Below are 17649 nucleotides of genomic sequence, written 5' to 3' on the forward strand. Positions count from 1 at the left end.
GATGTCAAAGAGATGTCAAGTGACTGATGTGCTATAGTGTTGCAATGTTGTTTGCTATTTTTTTTAGTGCACAGTTTTAATTTTTTTTTTTTACCCACTATGTTACATTTAGCAAATAAAGCATCAGATGAGAGAGATGAGTCTGTCTGCATATCTGGATAGGAGTAGTGACAGAAATACATTCAAGGCACAAATCTTTTGGAATATTTGTTGCAATGTGTTTTCATAGCCATTTGTAACTGATTTATTGAATTCATATTGCACTGCCAGCTTAAGGGTGCATAAGTTCCATTCCATCGCAAATGAAATAACTTTGAATTTGTACATCTTGTTTAGCATTGATGCTTCAGAATGCCATTTCAATGTCTTATACTAAATTCATTAAGATTCAGCCAAATTGATTGGCCATCTTGCTGTCTCTATTTATCTCCATATCTTAGCTCCACGGCAGATAAATGAGTGACTGAGGATGCTCAGTTTCCCCCCTGAATGTCATTCAATTGTTAAAACTACAGCCAAACAAATGAATGGGCACTTGGCTGTTTCTTATTGTTTAAATGTTGTTTACCATTTTTATAACCAAATGTCAGTGCCATGTTCTCCTGGTTGTATGATTAAATGTTTTGTTGAATATGGTGAGATTGTCAGGAATCTACAAGGGTGTTGTATAATTCTGGAGTCTGCTAAATAAACAAAAGACAAATAAGGAACTAAGGGAACAAATACCAGCATAACAAACAAATACTTGAGTATTGGAATAATTCAGGCCAGCCCGAGTGTAAGAGCTTCAGTGGATGAGCCTGTGTGCACACATACACTCACGTGCTCTTAAAGCGGCTCAGTTTGGGTGTCTCGTTTATGTGTTAGACACATGAACAAAGGAAAGCCCCTGGCAGTGCTAGCAGGCTAATGCTAATCCCTGACTGGTTGTCATGTTTGCTTGGAGACCTATTCTTCAGCATGTAATGCAGCTATGTTGGCTGAGGTGCCCTGTATTATGGCTGCCATACAGTGTGACTGTGTGTGAAATGTGATCTACTGTGAGGAAACTGTAGACTTAGATTGGAATGCTTTTAAACAGCTTGTACATTGTTCAGCAGCTAGCATACTTAACATTCTGAAATGAATGTAGATGTATGTGGTGAAAGACATAACGGTGTGCACACTTAGGAGCTAAATAAGTAATACATGTAATGACTGTGAAATATTGCAATTACAGAAAATATCTATTTAATTTTAATTTCATTATTATTTTATTATTTCATTTTATTATTATTATTAAGGTTTATTATTTTAAAACACTAGTGCAGTTGCATGTTAGACTGGGCTTTTGTTAACAACAATTCTATAAGAATTGTGAAACATAAATTCCTGAAGCCTGTGTTGAATACAGCCAATGCTTAAAAATGATTAGATATCATAATTAGCTGTACTGCTGTCTCTGTTTATCTCCATCTCATAGAACATGTTGGACTGTAATGATTTTTTATGTTAATTAGTCTTGACAGTTTTGACTGACTGAATTTTAAATAAAGTGGAGTGATTTAGACTGGCTGAGACGTGCATTAAGAAAATGACTGATCTTTATCTGAAGTACATTTCCTCTAAATGGCAGTGCAGGTGTTGTGGTTTCTTGGATATGCAGGCTACAAACTGTGTAATTCCTTAGATCATGTTAAGTCCTATTTGAGCTGTATTAGCTTTACCTGGGGAGGTCTGATAATGTAATCTGTGCATGAGTTGACTGGTCAATTAATACAGGATGAAGGAACTGTATAACTTTGCCCATTTACCCCAAATAGCCCTGGTCGTAATGTTATTTTGCAGGCATTCACATCGGCGTTATATGTGACATGCAGTGTTCTTATAAACAATAATGTTCTGTGGCTAAATTGCAAAGATGCCACAAAAAAAAACAGAACACAACACTGGATGACAGAGGAAATGTTACATGTAAATTTAGTGTGGGGTGACACCTGTTATCATGAACTAGAGAATTAAAGAATGAAAGTTCAATTTTTTCAATTACCCTTGTCTTCAGTTTGCATTTACTATTGCCTATATTTTTTATTATGTAAATGTGATGTTGATTCAAACTTATTATTTACCAGACTTGTAAACACAGCAGACATTGAAAATATACCAGCTTTACTGAGTGCAGTTTTATCAGGTAATTAGCTGCCATTAACAGAATATGTTACCTTCTCATATTGTTTGAAACAAAAGGCTCAATGTACTAAGCCTTTTGAATTAGTTTGAGTTGCAAATCATGCATTCTGCACACTTGTTATGTAGGAAAGTGACACACAGGAATCAATAGGTATTTTATGGGCTGTGTGCATTGTAAAACATAAAATGGACTTTTCTTCTTTATGCATATTGCATATCACTGTTGTTGGAAGAAAAGTTGTATCTCCAAAATGATAACTTTACTGAAGATGGAAAAAATAAAAACATGAAGGTTTTCTTCCAACAGCAACGATATAGAGTTGAGGAAGGATCATAAAAAGCGGGTGCAACTGATACTTCTTGCTGGGAGCCTAAAGGAGCACAATGGGTCTCACACTCTCTTAGTGGGTAGGATGATCCCTTGGCTCCCCTATCACTCAGCTCGATGCTAGCCAATGCAGGCATCTGTTTGCTGACCTAATGGAACAGGCAATTAGCATTTTCCTCCAAGCATGTTGAACTGTCTAATGATGTTGGTTGGGAGTTGTGAGTTGGCAGGGGTTGGGAGGAAGCATGTACCAGCCTTCACTCCCCCAGCTTGGTAGCATCATGTGGTAGAGGGAGACCTAGCTAGTGGGTGGAACCAATTAGGGAGAAAATTGGGTTAAAAAGAAATGCTGTTGAAAGACTTCCTATAACAATGACAGCAGACAGAGTGGATCGATGGAGGCAGTTGTACATAAATACATTTGGGAAAGAGATATATTACCACATTTTGACATTGTTTGACCACAAACCATGCAAAACACTGAGACTGATGTATAGGATGAGGATGTGAATTGGCTGATGGTTCCTGAGGACAAGATTTTAAACCTGTTGGAAGTCACATCTTTGCTTCTATTTAAAACACTGCTGTCACTGTACTCTTACATACACAGTGAACTGTGTGTGTTTCCAAAGCTTACCCTCTCCACACGGATCACTCTTCAGAGTTGAGTGTGTAGGATGACTCTAAGCTGGAAGATGATCTGTCTAATTCTTCAGTGCAACCACACACTCCTGCTGCCGAAGAGGGGCGAGAGCACGTCAAAGTCTAATTCCATGTGTATTATTGCAGTAGAACAGCAGAAAAAGAACCAAAGTGAAAGAGCAAATTTGCCGTCATATATTTTCTGTTCTGTAGCATCACTCAGCATGGTCAAAAACCAGCTAAATTGACAGGAAGGGACCGTTTAACTGATGCAGAACAAACAACTACAGATGGTGCTACAATAGAAACAGATCTGTGTAAAGCAAGTTGGTTCACAGTGGCTCTAGCTGCTGGAAAACGTTGCATCAGTTTCATACAAAACTTTTCATAGAATGCCATGAACTTTGTAAACTTTTGTTTTCAGGCTAGCTGTATTCTGCTGGTGACTAGCATTTAACCTCCTATTCTCCATCGTATATTAGTTTTTTCCATCTGAATTTACATGACCAAATCGTAATGCAAATTATTTAGTAACAGTATGAAATAAATGTAATTTTTTAATGAATTCATTTATTTATTTATTGTAAAAGCTCCCCTCAACAGAAAATGTGTTTTATGATCACACATATTGCTATACGCTTACAGTTTACTGCAGAAAGCCAAAAATCTTAGACGCTCTTTGTATTTTTTTATAAAAATCATTTTTACAGAGCAGATCACTGCAGAGACACCATCTGATTATAGTTAATAGCCCAGATTTGTGGAAAAATGGGTCGACTTTCAATAGAAAAAAAAATGTCAGTTCAGCTTCTTCTATTATAAGGGTTTAAAATTACATTACCCATCTCTTTGGCTGGAAAGAAGACCTTTACAGCTCTCATATGACACCCACCTTTTGAATGAGACTTATGAAATATGAAAGTTATGAAGAATATGACATTTTGGAACCACTGTTGGTCTCAAGGAATTGAAGCGGTTAACTTGATAAATTGCAGGTATTATTATTTAAGCTACTTGTCTGTTTTTTATGCAGCCTCCAAATTAGCCCTATTACAAAGAAAAGGATGTTCAGCTTTTTATCTGAAATATAATTGTTACCAAAATTGCAATATAAATCACAATATAAATATTTTGTGTCAGAGTGTACATTTAAATTTTCCAATAATTAGTTTTTTTTTTACTTAATCATAAAGTTACTCAAATGTCATTTCCTAGAATTCAGTGTGGAATGTGCTGTTTTGGTTTGTCTCTTTGCTGTTTTTGCATGTGTGTACACATCAGAGAGACACATTTAGACAAATCTTTTGGAATAAAGTTTTCTGATTGTATGGAACTAATTAAAACCCTTTGGCAGTAATTTAGTTTGTCATGTTTGGAGAAAGAAGGATTGTGCATATGATCCTAAGAACACCATACCCACAGTGAAGTAAGGTGAGAGCATCATTATATGGGGCTGCTTCATTACAAACAGGCAAGAAACAACATCTAAAGAGAAGACAGTGACCCAAAACATACAGCCAAAATAACTGGTTTCAAAAAAAAGAAGGTGAAAGTCCTTCTAGCTGGTCTTCTGGCTTGAATCCCATTGGAAATTCATGTAGGATTTTGGAATTGCGACTCCATCAGATGGCCAAAAGACACAATATGTGTAAATATGACGTGGACGTAAACTTTAATAAATGAACTTTAATAAATAACAGAAACAAAAGTGTCTGAATACTTGTTCCCACTCAATGTAAATCCATGGAGGGCGGCATCAATTCTGTCCTCTATATTCTTTGTTCATGCCCAGTATAAGTAGATTATGGGTCTGTGGGTGCAGCTAAGCCTGTTCTCCATGTTTGCTTTGTACTTTGTGCCAGTGTAATGATTCAGACTGAAAGTAATCTTTTTGTGGCATTGCCAAACCCTGATGCCTTTTTACAGACCATGCTCTAATATGGGTGACTTTCATTTAGTCTTATTACACAGTTGACCTTGAATTATGTCATTATGTTCCTCGAAGTTGTAAGTCTGTAAGGCCAGCATTCTGTGAAAAGGCAATAGAAGCAAGTCACATGCCAGTTTGAATTCTTCTTATGGTATTTCTTTCAGCAGTATACCACAATTAAACCAGGTAACAACATAAACACAGTGTAAGACACGCTAACAGGGGCCCCTTACTTGAATTATTGATCCTCTTCTTTCAGTAATCTTTCATTTTCCTCAGTTACAGTATGCAGTTATAGTCTAAGTTAATGCTAGTTCAGGTTGATATTGAGGGACCCAGCATGGAAGGGGCATATGGGAGGAATTAACCAACCATTTCAGGTTGTTTCACCTCTTTAAGCACCACGTTTACTATGTTTAGCCAGAGACATAATGAAATAGAAGACTGATCACTGGTTGAAAAATTGAATGGGAAAGCTCATAATGCCCAACCTGCCATCTCTTTACAGGGAAAGTCCCACCTTTCGGTAAAAAGAGCCGCCTGGCTTGCTGTTTAAGCCACAAGGCAGAAAAGTGCCCCCTCATTGTGGAAATATGTGCATGTGCAATAGCCAGAACAAGCTGAAAAAACACTTATGCTATGTTGAAAATTAATTTGGCTTATAGTTTGTGGTTTATAGGTCTCTCCCTATTCATGTATGTCAGCAAATAACTGCACAGGGGCAGTGAAAGCTCTGGACAGTGGACAGACTTTCCTATAAGGGCTTTATTGCAAAATGATTAGCCTTTTTTTAATGACCTACATCAAACAGAAGGATACATAACTTGCTATCATGAAGCGAGAGACAACTGTATACCAATGACACACACCCTCTCTCTGCTCCCGTGTTCTGGATGAACTAGCAAAATAGGTAAGTGGCAGACAATCAGATGTTGTGTCCACAGTCATTTTCTGAGATTTAAACCTGGAATGCAAATAGAGTGGGAGATGATGATTCATAAACATATTGAAGTTTAAAAAGTAATGTTAGGCTTCTGAGCTGAGAACTGACCTATAGCTCAATTTCCCTCTTTGCTTCTTCTCTGCTTGTGTTCTAGCGCTATGCCCAAAGCAGATGATTCAGTTCTGTGTAATAAAAATACAGCATTAACAGTGCAGCACCCTTTTTGCAGATTTTGACAATATAAAAATAAAATCTAAAAATTTTAACTCCCAACTTTTTACCAAATTTCAAATTATTAGAAAGTTAAAAACATTTTATTATTATTGTTATTATTATTATTATTATTATTCATAATAATCAGCTACTTCCCACATCCCTGAGCTACTGTATTTTCTATCTCTGTGTGCTGGAAGTGCACAGGTACATTTTGAGTGGTATTTGGATCAGTAGGTGCTTATTATTTTTATTAGTTTAATCAGAGTAATAAAAAATTCTTTCCAAAGTGTCTTTCTGCTCAAGAAGTAGTTTGTAAGTAGTTCTTAGATGAAAAATAAATATGATCACAACATTGATACGTCATGTTATTAATGGAGAAGAGCACATTTAGCATCAGAAATGGTCACTTTTTGCTTTGACCATAAAGGGTTAAAGGCGTAATGCAGAGATTTGGATAAAGTGAGTTAGATGGATTGTTTAGCTGCTGTAGCGTAAGCTCCTGTGTAAATATTTACACTGCTATCTCATGAATCATGAATTATATTCAATTATTCAAGACTCAGGCCATGCGCTTGTGCTGTCACACTGAGCCGTGTGTGTGTGTGTGTGTGTGTGTGTGTGTGTGTGTGTGTGTGTGTGTGTGTGTGTGTGTGTGCGCTTGAGGTAGGAAAATGATATTATAAACATAGTCTCTCTAGAGAGTGAGTGAGAACATGCTGTTGCTCTCAAGTCTAGAACTACACATCCCATAAGACTTTGCAGCACATCTGCTCAGTGCTCCCAGCAGGACTCTTTTCTTTTATACTTAGTGTTTGAGAGAGAGAGAGAGAGAGAGAGAGAGAGAGAGAGAGAGAGATTCATTCTCCGTTATATAGTTCTACTAGGCAGAAGTCCTATTAGACCTATGCAGAGGAGCTGGAAGGTGTTTTACACATAAAAACACAAACTCACACACATTCTCTCTCTTTCACACACAAACACACGCGGAGTGATAAACTATATGGACAAAAGTATTCGGACACCTACATATTTTGACTACAGGAGCTTTTATGAAATCCCATTCTAAATCCATAGCATTAGTATGGAGCTTGTCCCCATTTGCAGCTATAACATTTTCCACTCTTCTGGGAAGCTTTGTACCCAGATTTTGAAGTGTGTCTGTTGAATTGTTTTGCCAGTTCATCCAGAAGAGAATTTGTGAGGTCAGACATTGATGTTGGATGAGAGGGCCTGGCTCACAATTTCTGTTTTAGTTAATACCAGAGGTGTTCGATGGGGTTGTAGTCAGTGCTCTGTGCAGGTCAGACAAGTTCTTCCACACCAAACTCCCCTAGCCATGCTTTTATGGACCTTGCTTTGTGCACTGGGGCTCAGTCATGCTGGAACAGAAAAGAGCCTTCACCAAACTGCTGCCACATAGTTTGATGCATTCAATTTTCCAAAGTCTCTTGGTCTGCTGAAGCATTAAGATTTACCCTCACTGAATTGGCCTTCAAGCCCTAAAAAAACAAAACAAAACAAAAAAAAAAAACCCCATAGCATTATCCCTCCTCTGCTAAACTTTACAGTAGGCACAAAGAAGTCAGACAGGTAATGTTCTCCTGGCATTTGCCAAACCCAGACTCATCCATCAGACTGGCAGATAGAGAATCGTGCTTTGTCACTCCACAGAATGCCTTTCCACTACTCCAAAGTCCAGTTTCATTATGCTGTACACCATACCCCCACTTCGCTTGGCATTGTGTGTTTTGATCTTAGGCTTGTGTGTAGCTGCTTGGTCATGGAAACCCATCTTAGGCTTGAGTGTAAATGCTTGGTCATGGAAACCCATTTCGTGAAGCTCCTAACGCACAGGTCTTTTGCTGATGTTGCTTCCAGAGGCAGTGCTCAAAGCATTCTGTTAACTCTGCTCCAGGTTTTCCATTTCCCACTCCTCGCTCACATATCAGATAAAACCTGCTTCTTGTCTGTTCTGTGATTAATTTTTGTGCTATATATTGTATGTCTGTATGCATAGACATGACACTGGACACTTTGTTTCATTTCCATTATTAAACTAAAAGCTAGTTAAACATTCTGAGCTACACAGGCTTTTTCAGTAGGTGTAGGTTTGAAATGATGGCACAGTCACAAGCAAGAAAACTGCCAAGGTTAAACAAAAGCATCAGCTTTTAACATGATCTTTGCACAGGAGAATAATACTTGTAAACTTCGTTCAGTGATAATTTCCAGTGAAAGGCTGCTGAAAGCCTCTGCAGAACGGTGTATGAATGGCTGTCATGGGCGAGCTGTAGCAGTTACACTGCAGCATCACTCAGTCTCTCACAGGTAGTCATTGTGGAAACAAAAAGACTGGATTATGAGATGGAGTGTTATTGGAGTTTGTAGAACACCAGCACTACCATATTTCAACATCATCAAATTTTGTTCATCTGATTAAAGGCTGAATGTTTAGGTTTATGAGCTCCTGCTCTACTAGAGATGTAATATTATACATTTAAAATAAAAAATACTGTATTTCATTTCCTCAGTATAGCAACAAAATGGGGAAGTGATCCATATTTACCTTTTTATTTTGTAAAAAAATGCGTTTTTATGTATTTTTCTCATCATCCCTGCGCACACGGGCGGCACGGTGGCGTGGTGGGTAGCGCTGTCGCCTCACAGCGAGGAGGGCCTGGGTTCGATTCCCTGGCCGGGCGACCGGGGTCCTCTCTGTGTGGAGTTTGCATGTTCTCCCCGTGTCTGCGTGGGTTTCCTCCGGGTTCTCCGGTTTCCTCCCACAGTCCAAAGACATGCAGTCAGGCCAATTGGATGTGCTAAATTGCCCCTAGGTGTGAGTGTGTGAGTGACTGTCTGTGTCTGTCTGTCTGCCCTGCGATGGACTGGCGACCCATCCAGGGTGTATCCTGCCTTCCGCCCGAAGACTGCTGGGATAGGCTCCAGCACCCCCCCGCGACCCTGACGGAGAAGCGGCTTAGAAAATGGATGGATGGATGGATCCCTGCGCACACACACACACACACACACAAACACACACACACATACATACACTCACATACACAGAAGAGATTAGTGTTCATCTGTTGGATTTAGGCATTGGAGTAACTGAAAACAAGTGGACAGAGCTCACATTGCAGTTTGAATGTGTCACAGTAACACTATCATAAACACATACGTATTCTGTGTAAAGTAGAATCACATGGTCAGTCTGATCTAGATTCAGTATCCTCACTGAAAGGTGAACACCCAGCCACAGTGTATTATTTTGGAAAGAATGAGAGGAAGAGGGACAGAGGGTGGAAAGTGGAGAGGCATGGGCTCCCTCGCTCACTCTCTTCCTGCTTTTCTCTCTCCACAGGAGCCCACTGTCACCTCAACAAATGAGGAGGAAATGAACAGCTCTCTGAGTCAAACAAGACACACATAGCTTATGCACACACACACACACGCACACACACACACACACACACACATCTTCTCTTTCACTTACCGAAACCTCAGAGTGTTGTTCTATAAAACTCACAAATGACATCATTTCTTTTACCACCCCACTGTATCAATGTGTGTGTGTGTGTGTGTGTGTGTGCGTGTGTGTGTGCGTGTGTGTGTGTGTGTGTGTGTGTGTGTGTTTGTGTGTGTTAAAATTTGACCTAGTTACTGATCCAGTCAAAGCAGCAGTGATCACCATAGCCAGTAGAAAAGTTTCGGTCAGTCATCTGTGTCATTAAGCAGTGGTCAGTGGCATGTTTTTTAAATGTGTGTGAGCTCTCTAAGGCTTATGAGTGACAGACTGATATACAAGACAAACAGACAGCAAGTAGAGTGAGTAGAAAAAAAACAGTTTTGTTGTTGGATTGATGTACTTTCAGTGCATATATCCACAACAAATTTACCAACTACTAACAACACTTAATAAAGGTTTGCAGACTGAAGACACAAATTTAGTTTTTAAGTGTACTGTATTTTTTTTTCCCTTTTCCCTTGTTGTGCAAGAGTTTACTAGGGTAACAATCTAGTTAATCCTTTTTTTCATTATTTGTTATTCCCATAAAATTTGAAATTGTGGATGCAGCGACAACTTTGATTGATTGTGATTTGTAAGTGTTCCCGAGTCCCATGTGTTGATGATTACACAAGGTTACTCTGTTGTAATACTGTGTCATCTGAGGGGCTAAAGGTCATGGGCATTCACTTTTCGGCCTTGCCCTTTGCACACAGAGATTTTTCCAGATTCCCTGAATCTATTGATGTTATTATGCACTATAGAGGGTGAAATAGCTGAAAATCCTTGCAGAGGGCTTTAGGATCTCATTGAGGAACGCTATTTTTAAACTTTTGAATTTTTTGCTGATGCATTTTTGGCATAGTGACATGCCTTGCTCCATCCTCACTCTTTCCTGGATGGTCCTTTTATACCCGAACATTGCATCACCTATTTAAGATGACTTATGAACATTTTACAATGTTCCTAGTCATAATTTGCACTTGTCCCAACTTTTTTGGAATGTGCTGCTGACATCAATATCAGAATGAATGTATATTTACCTAAAGAAAAATTATGTTAATAAAGTAAAATATTACAGATGTTTTCGATGCACAGTTTTGGTTCAAATACAGGTCAAAGTACATTTATATATCACTGCATTGTTTTAGTTTCTTTTTACTGACGGTCCCAACTTTTTTGGAATTGGGTTTGTATGTTTTTTAAAAAGCAGTTTCAGACAACAGGGTTTCAGAGCCCTTATTACAGTGTTGGTAGTGACAAAATGCAGTGTTCATTTATTTGTTTTAATTAAATAAACATTGATAAGGTATAAGCTCAGTCAAGTCCAAGTCTGTCAAAAGTCAGAAATGAACTTTCAGCTCTGTTATTTAAACAGGTTGGTAGAATGATCCATATCGTTTGATTGACAGTGAATGTTTAATGTGTGAGCTGTTACCCAAAGTCTGTCTTCAAAGAGATTTTAGAATCCTGTTGCTACTCAGTGAATCTATTTCTTCTTTGTCTTTGTCTTCTTCTCATGCTCACAAAGTGTTTGAAAAAAAAGGTTGGACTTTGTGAATCTTTTGGAACATGATTTTTTTGACCATCTGTAAAAATTCACTCAATTCTGAAAAGAACTCACAACTACACATTTAACTAAAGTTTGAACAGAAAAGTGCTACTTTTGATGCTGTTTCTCTTTGTGGTGGTCAGTACGCCAGTGTGTCATTCACTCACACCATCAAAATGACCTCACACTGAAATGAAAATCTCCTGTGTTGTAGTAATATTGTGAAGGCTTTGATACCGATACTCTGATATGACAGAACTATGCATGTTTTCTGTGCCCATTAAGTAAAGTGAGTTTCATATTTATGCTTATAAGCTCTTTATGAAGCCCTAAGGCAGGGGTCGGCAACATGGCTCTGGAGCTGCATGTGGCTCTTTTACTGTCTTGTTGTGTCTCCCTAGCAAGATTTTTAGATACAAATTAAATCATGCTCCTTTGCAGTACAATAAAGCTCTGCTGATGGTTCTAACACAGTTTTCAAACTTAATGGTTTTAACCCCTTGATTTAATATAGGCTGTATCTGCTAATTCAGCAAACTTTACCACTGAGGGTTGGCATGCAGACTGCTGGTCACCATAGCAAGGACAACAGTCTCGCATAGCTAGTAGCTAACGAAATGGCAAAGAGACAAATTTAAGACAAAACATTGATAAATTAGAGACTAAAGGACTTATTTGCATTTATAAGCACTCCAGCTGTTTTCCTGATACATTTACACTGCAACAAGAAACTATCAAACAGTAAAAAGTCGCAAAGCTGAAGTCAGTTATTCGTTTGAATTTACCCATTCTACCTTAAATGGTGCAGCAGTTACATTATGGTGCCTTAGGCACTGCTTAAGGTGGAACAGGAAAATTCAAACTAGAAGCTGGTGAATGAGAAGCTGAAATGCTTAAAGCATAGTGTCTTAGTTTGTGTTTTCATTTATGTTTATGTTTATATTTTTTGTTTGTTTATATTTTTTAATCTATACTAGTACATTAGCACATATTGACACAAATTTACAACCAAGATGGTAAAATGCACAAAAAAATGTTGTGGTCATGTAACTGTGAAGTCAAAGACAATAGCTCATCTATTGCTGCACAGTGTTAGTCTGCTGTCATACTCACCCCAGAAAGTGTTATAACACAACCTAAAATCAACAAAAACATTTTACGAAAGTGTTTTGGCAACTTGACATTAAATGACTTTAGCCTAGTAATACTTAGTAATACTTAGTAATAAAAAAAATACCATGGAAATAGTATTCTTTAATGTATAGGTCACCTACAGGCCCCCCGCCTAAGACTTCTGCCACAGAGACTCTGGATACCTTCGTTTGCATCTCTCTCTCTCTCTCTCTCTCTCTCTCTCACCCTCTCTCTCACTCTCCAATAAACTGATGAATATAAATATCCAGTGTTTTGCTTCTTTTCTAGCAGCATAGAGATTAGAATAAATTTTTCCTTTTCATTTTCTCCACTGCTTTAATACACAGCGATGTAGAGCCCAAGGCTGAGTGAGCAGGATTAAACTCCTCATTTTTCCAAGTTTTCACTTTCATCTGTGCTTCCATTATTCCCGTCATCACCTACTTTTCCACTTCTACTGCTCTCTCCCGCTCTCTCTCTCTCTCTCTCTCTCCGTCTCTCTCATGTCCGGAAGCTTCTTCTCCACAACATCTTATTGTTAGGATTGTATTATGTCTGCTATTTGTGTGGAACGAGAGCTGTTTTCTTCATTCCAGATGAAAAAAAGACTAAACTGTAGCCCTGAAACAGCAGCAAACAAATAAATAAGTAAAATAGCTGAAGATAAAGAGGGGAAAATCCATTTCCTTGGTTGGTGCAATCCAAGCGCACGGTTTTCTGCGAATGTTCTGCCGTGGTATTAGCATGTCTCTGATTGGCTGTGAGGAAGTTTCTCAGCCTCATTTGTATGCAGATTTATGCACGTGTGAGCGCTATCATTAGTATATGCTGATGAGGGTGTCTTTTGCATCCTGTGTGCATCAGAGCTGGAGGCACCTTAGAGGATACTTCAGTGTACTTAGAGAGAGAGAGAGAGAGAGAGAAATCATCAAAAGCTATGACTAAAACTGTTTTTCTTCAAAATGTTGTTCTCTATCTAAACTCTCTCACTCTCTTTTTCCCTCTCTCTCACTCTCTCAGCTTTGTATATACACTCATGCATATATATATATATATATATATATATATATATATATATATATAAACACTACATAAATACTAGAAAATAAGTAGAGATAAATCTAAATGGATTTCTAAAAATTATTCCTAAAATTATGTAGAACTGAGACATATTTGGCTGCTAGAGTCGGCGTCTCGGCACCTTCTTATGAGGAAGGGAACGCATTATTTATTTTCAAACTGTTTAAAATGCTGATTGCTGTTAAAATGAGAAAATGCATGCAATTCATGTACATTTATTATCATTCTTTATACAAAATGTCACATCTCCCGCCAACTCAGCAGAGCATCACCCCTCGCTTCATCCGAATCAAATCATCAAATCAAATTTATTTGTATAGCACTTTTTATAACGGATGTTGTCACAAAGCAGCTTTACAGAATTTCGGAAAAGACAAAGTTTCAGCAGGACTGTAAGAATGTACAGAAACCCCCCCGGTGAACAAGCCAGGGGCAATCCAGATCTCCAACTCCCAGAATCCTTTGGGAGATCACATAACCACAGATTCTCAGCCATCTACTCTGATACTGAGTGCTTATGTCTACTTATTAGGTTGTTGTCACCTGTTTATTTGCCCATATAACTTGGTTGTTTCTATAGTCTCCTTGTATTATGAAGTATTACTTCTTGAAGTATTGTATCAGTCTCCTGTGCATTACGAAGCCTTTTGATCTAATGTTTGACTTCCTGGTTTGTTTATCTTGCTCGATTTACTCGTTTATAATACTAGCCTGACCCCTTTCGTGTTGTGACCATTTTCTTATGTCTTGCACTCTGATTTCGCTTGTGTTGAGCCATTTACCTGTATATGACCCTTTGCCTGTTCTTGTTTTTGAATAACCCTTTCTAGGGCCTAAAAATCTTATTATATAGACATATAATGATATAGAGCCTAAAATCATACTATTATATTATTGCCTTAGTCCAACTTTGTGTTTATTCTTCTTGTCTGAAACATTCAAAATCATCACCTGACGTCAACTGAATATAAACCAAACAACAACAACAGCCATCCAATTTTAGTATTACACAATTATTAAACTTTCCGATCTGCATAGTTAAGCCATCATGGAACAGATCGATTAGATTCTCAACCTGCAGTGAACAGATTTTAAATGAGCATGTAGAGCAGGGGTCTCAAAATCAGATAACTTGGAGATCACAAGTCAGGTCATCTTCTCTAAGAAAATAAATGTAGGGAAGAAGTGTCCTGTATTTTTTCCATGTATGAATTTTAACTTCATATATGCACTTATTTTACCACTGCAAGATAATTTACAGTCTCAAGATCAAGACCAAACTGGTCACTACAACATTAGTATGTGTCCTGTCTCTGCATTAAGAAGATTAGAAGATTAGGCTGCAGTATATCAGGTTCTCTTATCTCCACCTTCAGGCTGTGTTCACCTTTTCAATATTTTGTTAGGATTTTCATTTCATTTCATATGTTTGATTTTTAGAAAGTGCCATTTTGGTGGTGTAATTTAATTAATTTGTCCAAATCTCACTCTAATCGAGATTATGAATTTTACCTATTAATTTGATGCTAAGTGGAGGAGGAAAATGTGGCGCTCCCTGTGGAGCTGAAGCGCAGGGAGCTCTTGGCTGGGCAGGCAGAGTGCATGAGGTCAGGTGTTTGGTTTCACTATCACTCTCTATTTCTCTCTTTCTCTCTCTCCAGGATGATAACTGGGCTGAGACCACCACAGCAGTCACAGGCACTTCTGACCACAGCCTGTCTCAGGAGGACCTAGCGGGTTTTGGTAAAGACTCTGAAGCTCCTGTGCTGAAGCAAAGCTGGCTAGCCTTCCTGCCACTGGCTCTCACTCTGTTTCTGGGTGTCCTGGTGCTGGTCACTCCACTGGCCTTCCTGCTGCTGCCCCAGCTACTGTGGGCTGAGCGCCTGCAAGCGTGTGGGACAGCTTGTGAGGGCCTTTTTCTCTCTCTGGCCTTTAAACTGCTGATCCTGCTGCTGGCAGGCTGGGCAGTGTTTCTGCGGCGGCCACGAGCTGCATTGCCCAGACTCGCCATCTTTAAAGCCCTGCTGGCCCTCCTTACGCTGTTGCTGCTGTTGTCCTATTGGCTCTTCTTCGGAGTGCGCATCCTCGACTCACAGGTACGTGTAACAAGCACGCTCAAAATTAATGTTAATTAAATTTTTTGTTTTTTCAAAAACCACAAATCTTTTAACAAACTTTTTTACAATGTTCACGTGTCTGGTCATATTGAGAATGTCACTAATCATTTAATAGACAAACTACTTGTTTCTCTGCGATCATCCATTATAATGTGTTAATTTTTGGCTGCATCTGAAACATCTTTTGATTTTTATTACTTGACAGCGAAACTTGGATCTAAAAGCTTAATAAATCTTAATATTTAATGATAAGCATAGAGTTTATGAAATTCAGTAAAAGAGTTTTATGTAATATGCAAACATTAAAGGATCTGTCAGTTTGATTGCAAATATTAAACGTATTTAAGTCAGATTTGAAAAATAAAACATTTCTGACAGTATTTCAAGTTAAGTTAAAAGCTACAAAAACTTTGTGCTTGATCAGGACTGCATGGGCATTTCAGACCACACAGTGGGTCTCCACAGCTTCATAAACAACACAGACAACAAATAATTTACATGACATGAGCATTTAGCGGAGTTATGCAGAAAGAAGTTAATTAATTAACTTGCACACTCTTCCCAGCTCAGACATCCAGTGAGAGTGGAAAGAAAAAGAGAATGAGAGACAGAGTGAAAAGGAGAGAGCGAGATCTATGAACAAACTGCTCCCTAAAGCCCAGTGAATAGTGTGTATATTGTATTCAGAAATCTTTTTAGGAGAAACACAGATGTGAACATTTCAGTGTAGAGTGTAAACCAATGTATTCGACTAGACTCATTGTTGCAGTCCTAGTTTCAATCAAAGGGCATTTGCTATACAAAGATGATTAAAATGCTGCACAATTGTTTTTGCATTGATTTGTGTAATTGTCAGGTTCCATGGCAATGATGTTGCAGTCAACTCTCGCCTTGTATCTACTAGCATGAAAGTTTCATTTTGTAAAGCCAGCCTTAGGAGCAGCGGTCTCCAAGTAGCTTGTTCACTCTGATTAGCTAAGATTTAAGGGCTGCGTTTCAGTGATCCTCTGTGCTCCTTTGAATCGGGATACTATTTATGACGTCAAAGCAAACAAATATGGCCTTTAAGGTTTACAGCTTGTAAATGAGACAAAGCCTGTGGCTTGTTTTTAACACATCTGTTTTTTGAGTGAAGAGATGCTTGATGCAGGATGTAAGCATGAGTATTTATTATCTTAAGGGCCTGTCCATAAATCATTTTCACAGCCGCACGGCAGGGGTCAGAGAGCATGCTGACAAGATAGTCCAGGGCAAATCCATAAGCATAATACAAACAAAGAGACAGGATGAAGTCAGAAACCAGAGCAAAACACAAACTCCTAAGATCTAGAGCTGAGTATCAGGAAAATAGAAACTACAATGAACTGAGGAGAAGGAAATAATGCCAGAAAATTTGAGAAAAACTAGAAAAAGCACCTAGAGAAAGCTACTTCATTCAAAACTGTAAAAGTGTTTCATTTTGCAAAATATCAGAGGTGTTTGCTGCTTGTGTATGTGGCTGTGTGAATAGTGTATAGTGTTTAGACAAAATGAGATCTGAAAAACCATGATAGAAAGGAAAAATGTGGCATACTTTTGCCCAAGTTTGAAGATAACAGTTAAACCACGTAAGCAAGTACACTGCTCAAAAAAATAAAGGGAACACTCAAATAACACATCCTAGATTTGAATGAATGAAAAATTATCATTGAATACTTTGTTCTGTACAAAGTTGAATGTGCTGACAACAAAATCACACAAAAATCATCAATGGAAATCAAATTTATTAAACAATGGAGGCCTGGATTTGGAGTCACACAATTAAAGTGGAAAAACACACTACAGGCTGATCCAACTTTGATGCGATGTCCTTAAAACAAGTCAAAATGAGGCTCAGTATTGTGTGTGGCCTCCACGTGCCTGTATGACCTCCCTACAACACCTGGGCATGCTCCTGATGAGGTGGCGGATGGTCTCCTGAGGGATCTCCTGCCAGACCTGGACTAAAGCATCCGCCAACTTCTGGACAGTCTGTGGTGCAGCGTGACGTTGGT

General features: G+C 38.5%; 1 protein-coding gene across 1 annotated transcript in view; it reads left to right on the forward strand.

The window, feature by feature from the left end:
• vangl1 (VANGL planar cell polarity protein 1) overlaps positions 1 to 17649 on the forward strand; it is a 76570-nt gene that overhangs the window by 45817 nt on the left and 13104 nt on the right. Inside the window, exon 4 of the mRNA XM_017706556.2 lies at positions 15161 to 15595. Within this exon, the coding sequence (XP_017562045.1) occupies positions 15161 to 15595 (435 nt within the window). The remainder of the gene's footprint in view (positions 1 to 15160; positions 15596 to 17649) is intronic.

This window comes from Pygocentrus nattereri, chromosome 6 (genome assembly GCF_015220715.1).
Source record: "Pygocentrus nattereri isolate fPygNat1 chromosome 6, fPygNat1.pri, whole genome shotgun sequence".
NCBI classification, from domain to species: domain Eukaryota; kingdom Metazoa; phylum Chordata; class Actinopteri; order Characiformes; family Serrasalmidae; genus Pygocentrus; species Pygocentrus nattereri.